This window comes from Drosophila erecta, unplaced genomic scaffold (assembly GCF_003286155.1).
Source record: "Drosophila erecta strain 14021-0224.00,06,07 unplaced genomic scaffold, DereRS2 tig00000092-arrow-pilon, whole genome shotgun sequence".
In the NCBI taxonomy this organism is placed as follows: Eukaryota; Metazoa; Arthropoda; class Insecta; order Diptera; family Drosophilidae; genus Drosophila; species Drosophila erecta.
In genome coordinates, this window is record NW_020825207.1 from 1,804,104 (window position 1) to 1,822,677 (window position 18,574).

General features: G+C 47.8%; 4 protein-coding genes across 6 annotated transcripts; 3 read left to right on the forward strand and 1 right to left on the reverse strand.

Moving 5' to 3' along the window:
- The first annotated feature begins 4,789 nt into the window (after positions 1-4,789).
- On the forward strand, positions 4,790-17,397 carry LOC6547919 (aquaporin). 2 transcript variants are annotated; one of them, XM_001976402.3, is made up of 3 exons: positions 4,790-5,194; positions 16,320-16,878; positions 17,072-17,397. In XM_001976402.3, exons 1-3 carry the CDS (start codon positions 5,103-5,105, stop codon positions 17,291-17,293), a joined length of 873 nt encoding a protein of 290 aa, XP_001976438.2. In that variant the 5' UTR covers positions 4,790-5,102; the 3' UTR covers positions 17,294-17,397. The 2 variants fall into 2 exon arrangements, with proteins under 2 accessions (XP_001976438.2, XP_026836304.1); XM_026980503.1 differs by lacking the exon at positions 4,790-5,194 and adding an exon at positions 16,123-16,224.
- Positions 7,091-13,923, forward strand: LOC6547921 (aquaporin). 2 transcript variants are annotated; one of them, XM_015156066.2, is made up of 3 exons: positions 7,091-7,189; positions 12,865-13,414; positions 13,485-13,923. In XM_015156066.2, the coding sequence occupies exons 2-3, from the start codon at positions 12,884-12,886 to the stop codon at positions 13,701-13,703; spliced, it is 750 nt and encodes a 249-aa protein (XP_015011552.1). In that variant the 5' UTR covers positions 7,091-7,189; positions 12,865-12,883; the 3' UTR covers positions 13,704-13,923. The 2 variants fall into 2 exon arrangements, with proteins under 2 accessions (XP_015011552.1, XP_001976440.1); XM_001976404.3 differs by lacking the exon at positions 7,091-7,189 and adding an exon at positions 12,030-12,189.
- Positions 14,765-15,721, forward strand: LOC6547920 (aquaporin AQPcic). Its single transcript, XM_001976403.2, has 2 exons — positions 14,765-15,372; positions 15,436-15,721. The coding sequence occupies exons 1-2, from the start codon at positions 14,779-14,781 to the stop codon at positions 15,655-15,657; spliced, it is 816 nt and encodes a 271-aa protein (XP_001976439.1). The 5' UTR covers positions 14,765-14,778; the 3' UTR covers positions 15,658-15,721.
- A 192-nt stretch (positions 17,398-17,589) lies between the features above and the next one.
- Positions 17,590-18,534, reverse strand: LOC6547918 (aquaporin-2). The gene is made up of 3 exons (XM_026980452.1): positions 18,288-18,534; positions 17,832-18,234; positions 17,590-17,775 (listed from the first exon to the last, which is right to left on the reverse strand). Exons 1-3 carry the CDS (start codon positions 18,413-18,415, stop codon positions 17,590-17,592), a joined length of 717 nt encoding a protein of 238 aa, XP_026836253.1. The 5' UTR covers positions 18,416-18,534.
- Between the last annotated feature and the right edge of the window lie 40 nt (positions 18,535-18,574).

The window sequence follows — 18,574 nt, forward strand, 5'->3', positions numbered from 1 at the left end:
AGTCTGAGTTCAGTCCGCACACTATGTGTGCTATCTACTTTTGGAGCGCCCCTCGCTGTTCGATTGAGGTGTGGTTATAAGCGCTTTTTATGTCGAATAGCTCACCTGGCGATGAAACTGCCATCCGATTGGCTGCCTGCGGACAGATAAAATAATCGAGGAGCGAGCAGGCCCGCAGATGTCGCTGGGCGCTGCGAGTGCGAGCGAGTGGCCCATAGAGGCACTCACACACAGATACGAGATACACACACACTGGCAAGCGGCGAGAGCGTGCGCACACAATTTGAATTGAGATTGGAATTGAAATTGGAAAAGGAAATGTTGGAATCGAAACGAAACGGGCAGAGAACTTCGTGTACATTGTGGGTGGGTGGTGGTGGGGAGATTCGAGGGCAGCAATCTTAATGCACAAGTACTACACACAAGATACATTTGCATCTCGTTCTGAATCTGCCATTTGCTGCTCGGCTCTCCAGTATCTAATCAAAGTGCTCCTCTGCGGCTGAGCCAATGGGAAGCTTCCGTATCATGTATTCGTTAGTTGGGTAGATTCACTTCATGATTGATATAAGGCTTTGCTCGCTTACAAATTGTAGATAAAAAAGATACAGATACAAAAGATAAAAGATATATATATACCAATTCTTGATTATATATTCAATTATTCGCATTGAAAAAGCACACCTTGACCAGAAGTTTAAATAAATTATTGATTAATCCAATTTAATGAATCGGATTGTACAAGTGGTTTTTGTGTATCTTTGAGATGCAGACGCAAGCCCATGTGTTAATCAATCGGAAAACCTTTGGAGCACACTCCAACCGGCTTAACTATGAATTACGTGTTTGGGAACTGATCAAAGCAATTGAAGGAGATGCAATAATTGTATCTCTCGGCCTAAATAAGCACACAGAACCGAGTTTTCTGCTCAAATTCATGTGTAAATCGAACCACGACAACTTGTCAACACTTCAGACTTTAGTTAAGCCTATTAAATGGCCCAAACGCTTTGTTGTTTCCGTCCTCGAATGTTTTGGGCCAGGTCTCTTTATTTGTTTGCCTTTTGTGCTTTTGTGTTTGTCTCTTTATTTGTAATAAATATGTTTGGCCAAGGAAGGGGGGACTCGGAGACTCGGCAACTCGCAGCGAAGGTGGGTTATTAATTTCACAAGTTTTGTCTGAGTTTTCCACGCTGGCCAGCTCTTATCGGGTTACATAATTGTCGTTGCATTGTCTCCCCCGCTTTTATGCAGTGTAATTATCGCACATCGCCGGCGACTTGGAGGGTTTCCCCCAAGGTTCTTGGACTATCATAATCAGGATAACCGGAGAACTGGCGCGCAGGGGACGTGCCTTGTAATTGAGTAATTTCCACTTGAATTTCCCCTTTCAATGTGTGTTTTCTTTGCGACTTTGTGTGGGATTTGAGCAGATTGCTAGTCGCAGGACTTCTGCGTATCTATTTCCGTTTGCCTGTGGTCTCTCGGTCGGCTTTGGGGATTTTGCGGTGGCATTACATTTAATATAAGTGGAATTCGGGGGGTTGGGTAACTGGTCTCCGGTCTCCGGTCTCCGGTCTATGTTCTCTGCCCAGAAAGCTAACAAGTTGAGGGCACTTGGAAGGGGCCAAAAACAGGGAGCAGATCAAGCGTTTCTGGCACTTTCTGGCAGCGTGACGAGTGTGAATTTCAATTTGAATTCGAAATTGGTAACAATGATGCGGCTCTTTTGCTCAGCTGACAAATAACTGAACTGAAGTTGTGAGGAGGGTAATAACGATGCTGTTGCAGAGACAAAAACAAGCAGACGTGCCTCCAGTATCTGTACCTTGATAGAATTTCAATTTGGCCGGGCACACAATAAAAAATCTATTAAATTTCCATCTAATCACAAAAGCAATTAATCATTGACACTATTTAGGCGCTTATTAAGCGAAACAGCGCGGCCTGGGGGAGAAGTTCAGATCCGGAGCTTACAGAAATGGGTGCATTGTTATGCTGATGCCTTTGTTGGAGATGCAGATACTCGCAATGCAGATACAGCTACAGATACAGATACAAATGAAGATACAAATGCGGCACAAGGCGACGGACACGTAATTACAATTCCTTTGGCCTGCGCGGTCATCATGTGTATAAAAAGATATTGTATCTGCATCCGTGCGCTGGCCGAGCGACATTGAATTATCATCTCTCATCTCATCTCCCGGCTCTAAAACGCCTTTTCGGGGTTGGGTTCGGTTCGGTTCGCTTCGGTTTGGTTTGGTTGACAAACTACAAAATAATAATGTGGCATTCATTGTGCGGCAAAGAAAGGCGGAATGGGGATGCCTGGTATTGTCATGCAGCGACAAGATATTTACACAATTACTCGACTCGACTCGTCTCGAGCTGGGGATATTTTCACATACTGATTTTCCATTTTGAATTTACGTACAAAGCTAATTTATCATCCGGTCGCGGCTCGAAAACTGTAAAAACGCCGTGATGTTTTGTCCCGCTGAATGGATGCCAATATTTTTCCGTCCCGGCCAGTGCATAAGTATTATAACCGCAAAATAAATAACAAATATAACAAACGATGCGACCCAAAGGTAAGTCTCGGCCAAACCCCGTCGATTGAGGCTGTCAACGCGTACGCACAATAAAAACCTTTTGTCCCACTGCGTGAGATACTTTCAACTGCACGGGATCGAAGGAATACACATATGCATATGTAGATACACATATACTTGTATACGAATATATCGTACAAGCTGTGGACATGGGCAAGTGCCTAATTATGTGGCCAAGTCAATTTGTTCAGCCATTCGACCCATTCCGACTCGTCGCCGCTTTTTGTTTGACTTTTCTCGCTGCGGGCAAACAATAAATGTTTTGTAGTGATTAAAAAGTAGTGTGAAATCGATTATACGTATACGTACTCACATTAACCAGTTCCAGGGCCTCCAGCTCCGCCTTCTCCTCCGCATCGCTGGACCGGATACATCCGATCTCCGTCACTCACTCGCCTCGGCCGATTGTCAATATTTGGCCGACTTTAGCGATACATGTTAATTCCTGTTAATCGCCGTGAGTCGGCTATTTTTGATCTCTCGCATACGTCCAGATACCAATATTTCATTTCTCGAAGCAGCCTTAGTCTATACGCACTTCAGCTGGCTCTTTGAAATTGTAGATTAAGTTATAATTTAATTAGAAACATGTAAAAAGTCATTATTACTCGCTTACTACTTTGTTATCGGGAAACTCCCTTTTATGGCAATCATATCCAGGTTCTTATATAGTTGTATCTTTGTATTATTATAAGCTATATAAGCAATATAACCACCCCAATTGTATGATATTGCGGAAGCTACTTCCCCAATGAGGTATAAATATCACAGCTATAAAAATTAATACAATTTGCGTTAATAATATAATATAATTTGCACTGCTTTCTCGCTTATTGTGTAATACCCTAGTTAAGGGTATAAAAGCTAGAGGTTAAAAATGCAAGCGAAAGCTTGAAAAGCTTTTGGTGGCGCCATAAGTACATATTTAGAGCTGCGTTGGTTTTTGGAACCTTCGCTTGTTCAACATGGAAACAAAATCTAAGAATAATAATAATAAAGTGGAATTCTTGAGATGTACTAAAATGTACAGCAATTGATGGCAACTTAAAGCGGTCAAAATGCCTAAAAGTATGCACCCATAATTGTAGCATCCGAAAAGTATGCAGTATCTCTTGAAAGTATCTCAACCCTTTTATAACGGTAGCAGCAGAGGTCCAGTCTCCCATAAAACGCGTTTATGAATTCATAAATTCAGTAAGCTCATTTCAGCAGTCTATTTACAGTCTACTCACAGAACAAACTGTTATCATTTGTTTTTACAACCCGAGCAATACTCGCCGCCCAATAAATTGCTTTCCGATAAGTGATATCGAAACGGGCCTCCCATATAGTGGATAAAAAAGAACCCCCCATTGCAGAGCCCCAAACAACCACATCATATTGCACGCGATTGAAACTAATCAAATAAAAACCCGATCTTTGCGTCAATGCGGAATTGCTTTAGGGCATGTACAAGGCTTTTTCCATAAATCCATACATGTACATATGTATGTATGTACATAAGTGATAAGCCCCAGCTACGTTACACTGCGCGAAACAATGGCAAGCAATTGCTGAGACACTCAGCCACCACGAGCAATTAGTCGGGTTGCCCAAGAACCGAAAGAGATCACTTCACTTTGTGATGACCCTCTACGCAATAGTTCAGCGAAAACCTGTCGAATCAAAACAAAAGTCGAAAAAACCGAGGGCAAGCGGAACATTTGGGTACTCGACTAGTCGGATACCTCGCAGGCGCCCTTCGCAGCGCAACCGTCAGTTTCTAATGTCAGTTATTGATAGGATAGGATACTAGGTAAAATCTGTGCCAATAAGGTAAACATTGGAACATTATTTGTATCTCAAGCCGTTTGTTATTAATCTTTGCGTGTTTCTTTGGAGTACTTAGGCGCACTCATCCAATGCTATTTCATTATCAGTTTCAATGGGGCTGGGTAAAGTTGCACTTGTGCAGCGCGGCTAAGTAATCCCAGCTGTTGATCGGCACTATCTGGATTGACGCGCATCGCATGTGAGTAGGGTATATACCCACCTGGTGATTGGGTATCGTGTCTAATGGCACTTACGGTTTTTGCTGCCTCGATTTTATGGCATGCCTTTTTGCGATATTTGATTTGATGGGCGCTTTGGCTTTTGCTCTTCGGTTTTGTTAAGCGGCGACATCGTTTACTCTCCGCCAGTCAGCTAAAGCCGTAGTACAGCTATAGTCAGTCAGTCGATCGGCGCTCGAAAGCGAAACTCACATGCGTTGTACCGGCTGCAGATACAGATACAAATACCCGTTCCGCAGATACAGATACACCGTCCGCGAGTCAAGAGTCCGAATTCGCGACACGCAGTGAAGTTGTGCACGGCATCCGATTCATACGAAATTACCATTGCAAACGGGAAACTCAATTAGTTGCTACGCGCATCAAGTGCTTCACAAGGAGAGAAAAGGCGAATAAAGTAAAATTGCCCAAGCAATTGGAGTAAAAGTGCGAGGAAATGCCAGTGCCACAGCAGCAGTCCGCGGTCAGCGTTCAGCAAATAAAGATGGGCAGCGAGGAGCCACCGAGTGGCAAGCAGACGCGCAGAAGGTGCGACATCATTTGCTATTTATTACAACACCATTTCGTATACCCATTTCTGACACACTTTCGGTGGTGCCACGTTGCGTATACGTCACGTGCGCCCAAGTGTTTGCAGCAAAAAGGCAGCAAAACAGAAAGCCCACATTTATTTTCGGCTGCGGCATCGAGAACCGCACTGCAAATACAAGAAAACGCAAATGCCGCCGCTTTGTTTATGTGTTTTGCATTTTCGCAGGCCAGTACGCCGTTTAACCAGTTTTCGGTGACTCCCGACGCGGCTAACGAGCTGCGCCAGACAGAAGCGAAGTGTTCATGAATCAAGCGGGTCTGGCCTAGACCAGCAAACAATATGGCATAAGAATAATAATAATAGTAACATGGTTGATATGGTATAAGAGTATATAGGACTGTGTCACATGCGCGGGAGTTAGCGGTGGATGGTGGATGTCGATAAGCATCTGCAAAACATCAATCGCCTCCATTCGCCTCTTTGATTCGACGCGGTTTCATTGAATTTATTTATTAATCTAGCGAGCTAAATTGCTTCTACCTCGAGCGCTGGCACACATAGTTTCTATGTCTATGTCCATAATTTATTATCGAACTTCAAATGTGTTCCGCCGCGGAAAGGTCTATGCAAATCTTTGGGCGCAAGTCGCCGAAGGTGCGCGCCATAAGGCGAGTGTGTGATTTGAGTGTCAAGGCCACAAGGAAATCCGAATCCGTCATGGAAATCCGAAGCGCGATAAAGCTTTCGCTGAGTGACGTACTGTTGGCCGCGAGTGATCAGTGATAAGTGATAAGTGCTATCTCAAGTGGGTGCCATTCGATTCGGCCAGGAATCTTTCGGGTAAGTTTCCCAGTCACCGCAGCCTTGAAGGTAAGTGTAAACAGGGCTATTAATCCGCTCTTCCCCCTTGACTCTCCCTTATCCAAGAGGGCGCGCCACTTCATTCAATCTAGGTAATTTTATGGGTGTTTTCAAATTGATTATCACTCGCTTGCCACGGATTTTGTCATCTGTTGATTTATTTTATGGCACGCTCTTAATTATTTAATTTGCCCTATCTTTTCTTGCTCTTCCTATCAGTTTTGGTTTGTCTTATCACTTGGGTAACGCCACTCGAGAGCAAATTGAGTGTTTTTCTACTTGAAATCCGCTTTTTCATTAACTTTAACCTCAGCATCTGAGGTGTTCTGATAATTGGCGGAAATATTAGGCAAATATGACTGTCATACTTATACTTCATTTTAATTGCACAGTATGCATGACTTCCATGTGTCCAAATATGGAAACGGTGGGTTTTTAATTGTTTTCTCGGGACTGCGTGACTATTGTGTCCGTAAATATGGGCTTTATACTAACTTTATTTGTTTAACTTATGTAAATAGCTGACGCGTATGTCATTCATTTGATGAGACAATCAAATTCTAAATGGTATTTTCCCTTAGCTGGATGGGTTGATTCCCCAATGGAAGTATTATAATGCAACTTTTAATATGTCTCCTTGTGAAATGGCAAATATTTTGGTGGTGTTATTGAAATAACTGTGTGAATCACGATGCGAATGTTTTTATTGAGATCAACCAAAACTCGTTTCCAAACTCCACTGCTTGCACTGCTTGCGATACAAAGCACAGCGCATATTCACGTGAACTAAGTTGCTTGATAACGCTATCAAAAGCTCACATCACTGGCGCAAGAACGCAGCGTCGACTGCGCAGCTGGCGTCTCTTCAGCCGTGGCGATAGCAGCTGAACTTTCGCAGCCGCCTGCGCAGCCACTGCTTCGCACTGCTTGCTTGTGCTGGGAAGCAGCAACACTAACACGCCGTGCAGTCCAACTGCGACGCCGACTGCGCTGCTTGATAGCTAGGCAATCATACGCCGTGGTGTCCAGCTGCGACGCCGACCGCGCAGCCCGCGCGCAGTCGATCGCGCGTATTTAGCTGGAGGCCTTTTCCACGCTCAATAGCAAACAAACGATCGATCGGAACGCAGGTTAGTTTGGCTCTCCGTGGTCTCGAGTGTGCGTTAATTAATTACCAAAGCTGTCGCAAAATTCCATTAAGTCACAAGTGGCGAAAACGCCTGCAGCGCGTCGACTAACGGCGAGTGCTGTTCGCAAAACGCGTTTTCGAATTGGCGGGCTTGCACCTTCGAACATCGTGCACTGCTTCTTGGGCAAAGCGAAACAGGAAAGCAGGAAACACAGTGAAACAGAGTAAAACAGAGTGTAGAATATTCGCATATCTTGCGCAGAGTGGAGTGGAGTGTGTGCAATGGCCGATTAATGTTAATTTCATTCAAATATCTCTGGGTTATCTGGCCTTTCAGCTTTCTGCTTTCCATTTCTGCCTTATCGCCGTCTAGCCATAAAAAGCGGTGTTCCCACTCCACAGCGCCACTGGCTGCTTTGTGATCAAACAGTGATCAAACACGCGAAGAACAATCGAAAACCTGCTCATTTACACATTTATTAATATTGTTGTCTACCGACCGCCGCATTATTGACTCGTAATTATGTGCATTATTTAGCATTTGCACCTGATGATGGGCGAGCCTGCAGTGGGCGATTGCGCAACTATCGGGCGGGTAATTAGATAAGGTCGGGTTGAAATTCAGCTGTAGATACAGATACTGCCATCGCTTTAGCCCGTTTTTAGAATCGTCTTTAGAAGCGTTTGACATTCATCCCACGCTTGCCTGGTGGCGAAAAGCAACTCTAACGAAGAATGTTTATTTTTAAAGAACTGTGCCATGCTTTTGGTTTTGGAAAACGATTCCACACTGTGTGCATACATTAGTTGTGCCCGCTGCTCTACTTAGCTTCTAGCTACACAAATGTACCACCTATACGTACACTCATATATGTTTGCCCCGACCATCGTTGTTTTTGTATACTAATTAGACGTCGGCTGGTGTGGCGGTCTTATCAAAATTATCATTGAAAAATAAGTATAGCAACACGATTGGCGGGGTCACTCAATTCCTGATTCTCGACTCTATAAAATGAAAAGCGGCCTGATAAGTACAGAACGGAATTTCTGGCCTTGGATCAGGCGATTTTTCGATTTTGCATAGCGCCCGCACCAAATTGATCATTTTATGATACCTTAAGTACCAATGTATTAGGTGGGCACTCGGAATATTCCAATGTATCTGCTACATATAAACTCGGCATATGGTGTGTGCGGAATCGGTTCTCGCCCGAAGTTTTTTATCTGCGCAATTCGAGAACTCCCACCAAAAACCGAAAAATGAAACCAAGCAAAGTGAACAATTTTTGGCCGTCTTGAAGGTCGCAGCGTCTGATAAAGTGTTTAGCAGAGATCTCTTATAAGGCGGTATAAAAAGATTTACAAATGCCAGTTTCTTCCTGTTTAAACTTCAGCACTTGCCAAGCGATTTCAAATGTATCTTTTCGAAAGCGCTTGATTAAACAGCTGCTCTTATTAGTGAGATAGTTCAATCATGTTCGAACCTTTACGCTTAATTAGTGACTAACTAAACGAAGCCTCGATTTATATAAGCTGGCACATGCCTTCGATTTATATCTTTTCGGCGAACTCACGAGCTAGTGCTAATCAAATTTGATAAATCAATCAAGTGGTGCATCGCGTGCCCCATCGCCAGATTGCTGGCTCCATTAAACGGATCTCGATTTGGCCCAGTCGAAAAGTCATCATATGATTGAGAAACCGGTTGGCCGTGCTCAAATTGGGCCAGTCAAGTGCCGATATGGCAGTTCCTATATGGTAATTGCGCTTGGCTAAGCCAGTTTTATGCCAAAACCCTGCGATTCTTCACAGTTGGTTGATGTCATTCAATCCCACGCCGTCGTATTTGTGCTTGGCAAACCGCCGCAACCACTCGGAACTGCGATTAAGTTGGTTGCTTTGCCACTTGATAAGGTGCTCTGCCTGGGGTTATCAATCCGGACCCAGCCGCCATTGAGCAGAAAGTAGTTCCAATTCAAGACTCCAAGACAGGGCCGTTGCATAATGCATGATCTGCAACTTAGTTCTAGAATCACTCAGGCCTTATCGCCCAGCACACTTTGGACTATCAGATGGCCTGCATGCTACACACTTAAGGTGCCAAAAATAGCATGGCGCACTTCTTGATTAGCAGCCACATCGGACCATAAATTCCCCGGGGAGCAGCCTTCGTGGCAAAAGGGAATCAGGGGAATGCGTAGCCTAGGTCACTGCCGAGTGCCGAGTGATATCAGTGCTCTGAACTAGCGTTATATGCCACTAATTAGCGAACTGTCTGTCTAATAATTACAAAGCTTTCACAAATCATAGTGTGCGCAATCTAGTTTCGAGTGGCCCAACCTCGTGGCCAGCTGATAAGACGGAGCCCCGATTTTGGCCACAAAATCAGGAACCTTCAGCTGCCGGAGCACCTGACTTGTTCGAGTCGTGTGCTCGGATGTCGCCGTACTTTTGACCACGTCTTATTGCCCCCGTACTTACAGCCGTAAATAAGCGGGCCAACAACCTGTTGTGCAACCCCAGCGTCAGCAGTTTCCATTGCGCTGATAAGCCGCACAGATAAGAAGGGAAGAGGCTGCTTGCGATCTGGATCAATGGGGACTAGGGCTTCCGCCTATGGCACTGTAATGAGCTTCAATTACGATCCAGCTGGCAATTGGAATGCCATAAAGCGGCATGGGTTGTTTGGCTTCGATAAGTCGGCACCCGATCGCTATCGCACTTTGGAAGCACTTTTGAGCCATAAATGCGGGGCGATGTCAAAATGTCTGACGAGTAAATCCGATTTGAGTTGGCCCAATTATGGCCAAATTAAGCCTGTGATATTGCGCCGCGGACAGCGCAAATCCCAAAACACAATCACTCAGCTCGATATCCGTTATCAGCCGAGTGACAGTGGTTGTGGCGTGTGCTTTATGGCCAACATTTTGTGGCCACTAGCAGAAATCACTTCTTAAGCAGCCACAGCCATTATCAGTGGCTTATCAGCACGGATTGATTGGCTGTTCTTCAGGCTAACAAGTTTTTTACGACGAGCTTCTGGCCAACGGTTTACCACTTTATCACTTTATCACTTAATCACTCCATCACCAACTTAGTCACAATTAGCTAATAACAACGCCGACTGATAAGGAAGCTCCTGCAGAAGCTCTCCGAAAGCTAGCGATCGAAGCTCTGCGAAAGCTGCACATCCTCGCAGCAGAGCTTTCGCAAAGCTCCGAGGAGTCCCCGTTCTCATCGCACACCTCTGTTAATTAACAGACCCCACTTCCGCCAGCACCAGCCATTAGCACCGCCCAAAATACGAACCCAGAACCGCCGGTCACGTCCCATCACTTAGATAAACAATGAGAATGGATTATAATAATTAAGAGCCATCATCCCCAGCGCCGTTTGCCGCCAATTAGGCCCTCGGGCCATCGGAAATCGTGGCCCATGCAGCGATCCCATGGATGATACGTGATCCTGCTGGGCATGGAAAATATGATGAAGGCGCAGGTGGTAATTAAATTATTAGCTTGTGCTTTGCATCGGATGGGTGTGATTTATTTTTAAACTCTCGATCCATCGCGTGTTTATTGTGCTGCCTTTAATCTGTTTGTCTCTTGCCAAAACGTGTCGCTCTCCTTTTACCAACTGTCAATGAGTTGGCCAAACATTTGCTCTTGGCCCTGGGCCAAGAGGCCTCATCGGTGCTATTTTCTCCACCGGCGGACATTCTGTGCACATACCGATGTGTTTTAGCTGCTTTAGCTATGGAAAGCGATAGAAAACATTAGGCGTGGTCAGGGAGGGTCAGAAGTTCGCAGTAGATCACCTGAGCTGCTGTTTATGCAACAGCGGGGCTTTGAAAATATTTGCTTTAAATTATTGTCATTTTATTATTGTTTACCAGCGCCGCTCCAATTGTTATTGAGCCACATAACTACGCAAATTGCGTGCCATTTGATGGACAGGCGTGCCGAGATTCGCCGTGATTTGCTTGCCACACTGCGTAGCCCGATTCGCGCAACGCATCCTCAATTGCAGCAATTGCAATTGATAGGCATCGACGGTGGTAATTGATAGTGGGCCACTCTGTTATCAATACGCGGTGGCCAGTTTCAATTGCCAGCGCGTCACGCACTTGCACAGCCCACCGCCCACCGCCCACCACACTGAAAATAATCATGGTGATTGTCAATATCAATTACGGTGTAATGCCAAGTTTACAGCTCGGTTTCATGAATGCCATGCAATCAAAATGTGGCTTTTTGGGAGCTATGGCTGCTGATAATTCCCGCAATCACTGCTGGCCATGGCCTACATTTTGGAACTAGTTGGCTATTGAAAAAGTCTTGGCCTTCAGCTTATATAACACAAGAATCTCTAGCCATTTGCAATGGGATTCGAGTGATAATTCACTTAGCAGTAATGTAAAGACCATTCCCCAGCTCTTTATTATTACAATAATTCTGACAAAATGCTGTGAATGAAATTTAACTTTTATAGATTCGATTGAAGAAAACCAGTATGTCAGTGCTAATAGCTGTTTCTCACATTTGGCGATGATTGAGCCAGGTGGCAGGAGAGTGGGAGCGAGAAGGAGCATCGCTCCAGAGACAACCGCACACAGCGGTAGGAGCAGAGCGCCGCGAGAGCAGCGAATGAGCATTGAGGATGCTCATAATTCTGGACACTTGGCTTTTATGCTCACCAGTGGATTCGCTAATTTGCGCGCCTTTGTGTGTGTTTCTCGCACTGTGTGTGTGCGTGTGCGTGTGCGTGTGCGTGTGTGTGTGCGTGGTGGTGCTCTCTCACAGGGGCTAAAAATGGGCTTTGATTTACGCAATATTATATAGACACCGATATAAATATTTGCCTATGGCTACTCCACCGCCTCAGATTGACATTGACAGTCGCGCTGCCGCCTTGTGAACTTGCAGCAGCTCCGGAAAATATTGATAATACAGTGCGATCTTGAGCGATTAGCACAAGTGTCAGGATGAGCCACGAGATTCGGTAAATATCGCGCACTCAAAAGCGAAGAAAGCCCGTACTTAGAGGGCTTCTAGTGTCGTGTTAACTGACTACCAGGAACAGGGACTTAACAATCACCATAAACGGCTTAATTCGCAGCGCTGGGAACTCCAATTGAATCGAGTGGCTCTCAACCGATAAGAGTGACAAAGATTGGTTATTGTTTTACGGCCCTGCCTTGATTGGATTCGCTTCTGTGGGCCATTTATCTATAAACCCAATTGACAGCCGAAAGGCAATCACAAGTCGTGCTAAATTTAGTACACGGCTACTTCATGTCAGTCCAGGCAATGTTTTTCGGATCGGCGGCATAGGTTGTGTTTGGAAAAGCTTGGGAAGTTTGGAAAATCGATGACATGTCAATGAACCTCGAGCAGCAGGGGATGCATCCGCAAGGGGTGGAAAACCCCTGGAAATTCTCCAAGAGGGGCGCGGTTGCAAAGGTCTAGAACGGAGCAGCAACTACTATACAAAGTTGCACAATAGTCGAGATTGTGGGAGTGTGGCGAGCAGATTAGGTGCGAATCGGAGGGCTCAGGACAGTATTAGATAGGATATGATTGATGAAGCGCCTAAGCAGGGAACTTAGGGCGGAGAAAGAGAGGGCAGCTCGCTTTTTAGTGCGGCCTTATTCAAGCGCTGCTCTGACCATTTCAGTTGCTGTAAGGTGTTCAAAATGAAGGGATCGACGCTGGACAAAATCTCCGCCTTCCTCGGCGAGCTCATCGGCACCGGCATCCTGGTCTTCCTGGGCTGCATGGGCTGCGTGAAGACGGACCTCTTCCCCAACAACCATCTGCAGATTGTGCTGAACTTCGGCTTCGCCGTCCTCATCGCCATCCAGTGCTTCGGCTGCGTCTCCGGCGCCCATCTGAATCCCGCCGTCACCGTGGCCGCCTACGTCTACGACATGGTCACCCTGCGCATGGCCTTCGCCTACTTTGCCGCCCAGATGCTGGGCGCCTTCATCGGCTACGGCCTGCTCATGGTCCTGCTGCCCCCGCCCACCCTCACCGTGGGCGCCGGACTCTGCGTGACCTTGCCCCATGCCACCGTGAACGTGGGCCAGGCCTTCGGCATCGAGTTCGTCATCACCTCCATCCTGGTCATCGTCTGCTGCGGCGTTTGGGATCCGCGCAACTCCAAGTTCCACGACTCCGTGGGCATTCGGTTTGGTCTGGCCATCGCCTGTCTCGCCTGTGCTGCCGTAAGTTCGAGCCGACTGTTCAGTGGCTTAGCTTCAGATATGACAACTAACCCATACCCATTGCTTTTAGGGACCCTTCACCGGCGCCAGCATGAACCCGGCCAGGTCCTTCGCCCCCGCCCTGTGGAACAAGCACTTCGAGAAGAACTGGATCTACTGGCTGGCCCCCCTGAGCTCCTCCGCCATCACCGCCTACGCCTACAAGGTCGTCTTCCGCCGCGAGGTGGTGGAGGCGGAGATCACCTCCAACGAGAAGCTGCGGCAGCTGGAGGACGTCCAGCTGTCGTAAACCTGCTGCCTTAACTAATTTAGTTAATATCTAAGATGCCGAATTTTATCATAATGCATTCGTTGTACGCTAATCTTAGCAGTGTCTTCACAAAGTGCTCGAACGTTCCAAAAGCGATCAAGTGTGCACTCAAGCCTTGGAACGATAATCAACTTGGTGAAAACACTAATTGCCTTCCGTAATAAAGAACATCGAGATTTGTAATCTATAACAAGCCAAAGCCTTATTGTTTTAATGGTCCTCACGAGTTCTTGGCGAAACTGGGGACATTTTGGCAGCTATTTGGGGGATGCATTACCTGAAGTTCTGCACTTCTGGGCCATCCATAAACATACTGAGCGAACTCATACTATCTAAACTTTTTACAATCTCCAATTAAGATGTCTGAGCTTTGGGGCTTGAATGCCAATAAGCTTTTTTGACGACTTGAAGCTGAGAAAAGCCCGTAAACTTGACCAGTCTTTGAAAAATCTGTTCCTAAGTTTTTTAAATATTTAAGTACCTCCAAATCGGCAGAAATGGAACATTATCAGCGGAGCGAACCAACTATATCCGGTTGTTGCCATTATGTGCTCCATTGGGGACTATAGTCCGTCTAGGGGCCACGAATGATGTATGAGCTATGCGGCCTAAGGGGACTAAGAGCTATGGGTGATATGCTAATGCTGGACTTGCAGCACTCTGCCGAAATTCCTGAAACACTTCGAACACCATAGGCCAGGTTTATTGGCCTTGTTGTGGCGATTCAGGCACTGGCTGGCACGAGAAGTATTGGCCAAGGAACGGCGCCCCGTACGCCGCTCGATAAAGATCTTAATGAGATAAGATTGAGCACAAATCGGGCGAAATGGCAGTGGCGCTTATCAGGCCGATAATTACGGCTGAGCAAAGCCCCCGAAAATCGCCTTGATGGATTGATCCATCCTGAATGGGCGGGCGGGGGCTGCTACCAAATCTGCGCTCGATAATTAGCATTAAGGTTTTATAATGGATTTTGATTGATTGCCGAACATTTGCTGGCGCGCTGGGTCACTTGGGCAGCCGCCCCGCGTTTTGGCAGTCGAGTTCCGTCAGCATGTCGCAGCAGAAGCAAAAATCGCAGGAGTCCAATCCGAACGCCAGGTGGCGCCTGCCAGGACACCAGAGAAGCGCGATAGCCTGCTTCTTTGGCGAACTTGTGGCGACTGCCGTCTTCGTGTTCGTCGCCTGCATGGGCTGTGTGGAAACGCCGCTCTTCCAGAACTCGCACTTCCGCAGTGGGCTCACCTTCGGCCTGGCCATCCTCATTGCCATCCAGTGCTTTGGCTCCGTGTCCGGTGCCCACTTGAATCCGGCCATCACCCTGGCTGCCTGGCTGTACGGCGTGATCGGCTGGATCAGGGCCATCGCCTACTTCGTGGCCCAGGTGGCCGGCGCCCTCATAGGCTATGGTCTGCTGGTGGCTGTTCTGCCGGAGAGCTCCATCAAGGGAGTGGACAACCCGGCGGGTGTTTGCGTGACTGTTCTGGGCCCCGGGATCAGCGAGCTTCAGGGGGTCTTCATCGAGTTCCTCATCACCTGCTGCCTGGTCATGGTGGCATGCTCGGTGTGGGATCCGCGGAACGCCAGGCTCAAGGACTCGGTGCCCGTGAGATTCGGCCTGACCGTCTCCTGTCTGATCCTCACAGCGGTTGGTATTCCCGTGCGTTTCTCGATGCGATTCGTTTCCTAATGGGAAACTTCCTTCTTTTAGGGCCTCTTCACGGGAGCCAGCATGAATCCGACCAGGTCCCTGGGTCCCGCTGTCTGGAACGACTCCTGGGCATACCACTGGATCTACTGGGTGGGTCCTCTGGTGGCCGGAGCTGTGACTTCGCTGATCTATCGATTGGCTTTTAAGGGCGACGAGGAGATCGACCTGAGAAGCTCCGATGACAAGATACGAATGATCGGCGAGGTTGTTGTAGTGCAATAGGTGTGAATCGAATCTTAACGAATAAACAATAAACAATACGTGTTGTAATGATAGAGCAACAGAATATTTAGGATTAGGAGGCAGTTGTGTATTTCCATAGCATACAATTGGGATGGGGCGATATTGCCGTTTTTGGGGGCTCGATTTGCCCTATTTCACAAACTATTATCACTGGCCATGATAAGCAGTAGTCCTTTAAAATGGCTCAGCTTGGTGCGAGTGAATATTCTTTACGACAGCAGGCCTAAATCACATTGATTAGTGGGCCACTAACTCAATGCCCTGTCACTTTTTGAATTGTCTTGAGGCGTCGTAAGGGGGACAGGCGCACTCGAGTGAATGGAGTCCAACAACCCAAATGTTCGGCCACGGTTGGCTAGATAGGAGCACATAGCACCGCTGGCGATAACCCAGCTAAGGCGATTAGACGAGATTGCCAGCGATTAAGTGCCGGCGATATAGAATGCGATTCGCACCATTGAGTACTTGGTCTGGAGTGCAGTCCACGTCGGACCACGTCTCCGTTCAAGTCAATCGCTTCTCTCGGCGCACGGAAATCATGGCAAGGTGATTCCCTTGAAATCCGTGTCCAAAATCTAAAAATCTCTTCGAACTGCATGAAGGCACGATACTAATATCGGGTAATCCTGTCTATTCCGCAGCCAATCCAACTGCTGGCTGCTGCAGCGCCGCCAGCTGGACAACATCTCAACGGTTCTGGCCGAGATGATAGCCACCGCCATGCTGATGTTCCTCGGCTGCATGGGCTGCGTCCAGAACTCGGTGTTCACCAACTCGGACTTCCAGAGCGCCCTGAACTTCGGGTTCGTGGTGCTGATCTGCATCCAGTGCTTCGGTTGTGTGTGCGGCGCCCACCTGAATCCCGCCGTCACCCTGGCCACCTACGTGTACAACATGATCTCCCTGCCAATGGCTCTGGCCTACTTTGTGGCCCAGATGGTAGGCGCCTTCATCGGATACGGCCTGCTGAAGGCGGTGCTCCCGGAGAGCGCCATCTACAGCACGGAAAACCCCAATGGCGTCTGCCTCACGTCGCTCAACAGCACCTTGACCCCTTGGCAGGGCCTGGCCGTGGAGTTCCTGATCACCTGCGTCCTCATCTCCATCTGCTGCGGCGTCTGGGATCCCCGCAATGCCACCAAGCAGGACTCGGTGCCCGTTCGGTTTGGACTGGCCATCGCATGCCTGTCGCTCACAGCGGTAAGTTGGCCATGGCCATGGAGTCATCCACCACACCAACTGTTTGTCCGATTCCTCAATCCAGATAGTGATGGCTGCTCTTAAGAAACAGCAGATAAAAACCACGACGCTAAAATGCCAATCACTATCTGTTGCTAATTTATCAGGCAACTGGCAACCACTTCTTTAACACGCGATTTGAAATCCCTTGCAGGGCCAACTGACTGGAGCTAGTATGAATCCCGCCCGATCCTTCGCACCGGCCATCTGGAACGGAGCCTGGGACGACCACTGGATCTACTGGGTGGGTCCCATGGCGGCGGCCCTGGTCACCTCGGTGATCTACAAGCACGCCTTCCGGCGGGAGCTGGATGAGTCGGAGGCGGACGAGACCACGATGTCAACCAAGCGGACCTCGGAGGCGGATCTCGCCTAGATTGATGTACTACTACCCATAGGACAAGTTATCGTTTAAGTTCGTGTGAGTTGACAGCGGTTAGTTTTAGGTTGCGAAGCGTGCAAATAAATACCTTAAATGAATTTCCACGACCGACTATTTATTTAACCTAATGTAAATGGCATGCTTATCTGAATCAGATTACTTCTACGGCACGGCGAACTGCTTATCGTAAATATTTAATAGCTCATACACTTGATCAAATAAAACACACGGTAGCCCAAAGCGTCGAGCTTATGTTTATTGTTACACACTCGGCATTCCGGGGCCTCGGCTCAGTTGTACACGGGAATTTCCAAGGGTTTATAGCGTGGCGTGTACACATTGTTCCAGACAAAGGGAACCAAGACGGCGGCCAAGATCTGGCCAGTCAGCTGCAACAGAACCGCGTCCGGATTGCCGTGGAAGATGGCGGGCACCAATGTGCTGGCGGGGTTCATACAGGCTCCTGTTAGTTGACCCTGCAGGAAATGCGTGTAGGGAAGTGATTCACTGCATCCGAGGCCGTTCAACTCACCCCAGCGTAATGGCAGGCGACCACCAGAAGACCCATGCGAATGGTGACCGAGTCGAGGAACCTTCCGTTGCGCACATCCCACAAGGCGCACCATCCGAGCACGAGGACCGCGGTCAGCAGGCACTCGATGGTGACCACCTGGGCAGTGGACAGAGAGTGCATCGGCTGCACCAGGCAAACGCCCGGCTTGCTTTTGTCCACCACTTCCTTGGGCAGCAGCTGCAGCAGCAGCAAGTAGCCGGCGAAGGCCCCAGCCATCTGGCAGGCCACATACATCAGCATCACTTCCAGGGCGATGTGGCCCAGGCAGTAGCAGGAGATCGAGATGCAGGGATTCGCATGGGCACCGGATACGAAGCCAAACACATGCATCACCACCATCACCGTCAGGCCATAATGCACGCTAGGGAGAGGCGTATTAACTGCGGGCCATCATAGGAATCTCATAGCTGTCACCTGGTCACCAAGAATTTGTGCTCACCACCCTGGTTCATTGCGTCCCCCATGCAACCAAGCAAGATCAGCAGAGCAGTGGCACTGAACTCAGTGGCTGCGCGTATAAAGGTAAAGAAGTCCCAGATCATCGTGAGTTATCCGTAATATTTATGTATCACGGACGATTTAGGCGAGAAACTAACTAACTAAAGGACTACTGCCTAACTATTTGTGCGTTTTGATTCTCGAGTATTGAAATATATTCGCAAAGCAAGTGGCGTTAGGTTTACTTGGATGATTTGCTTGCT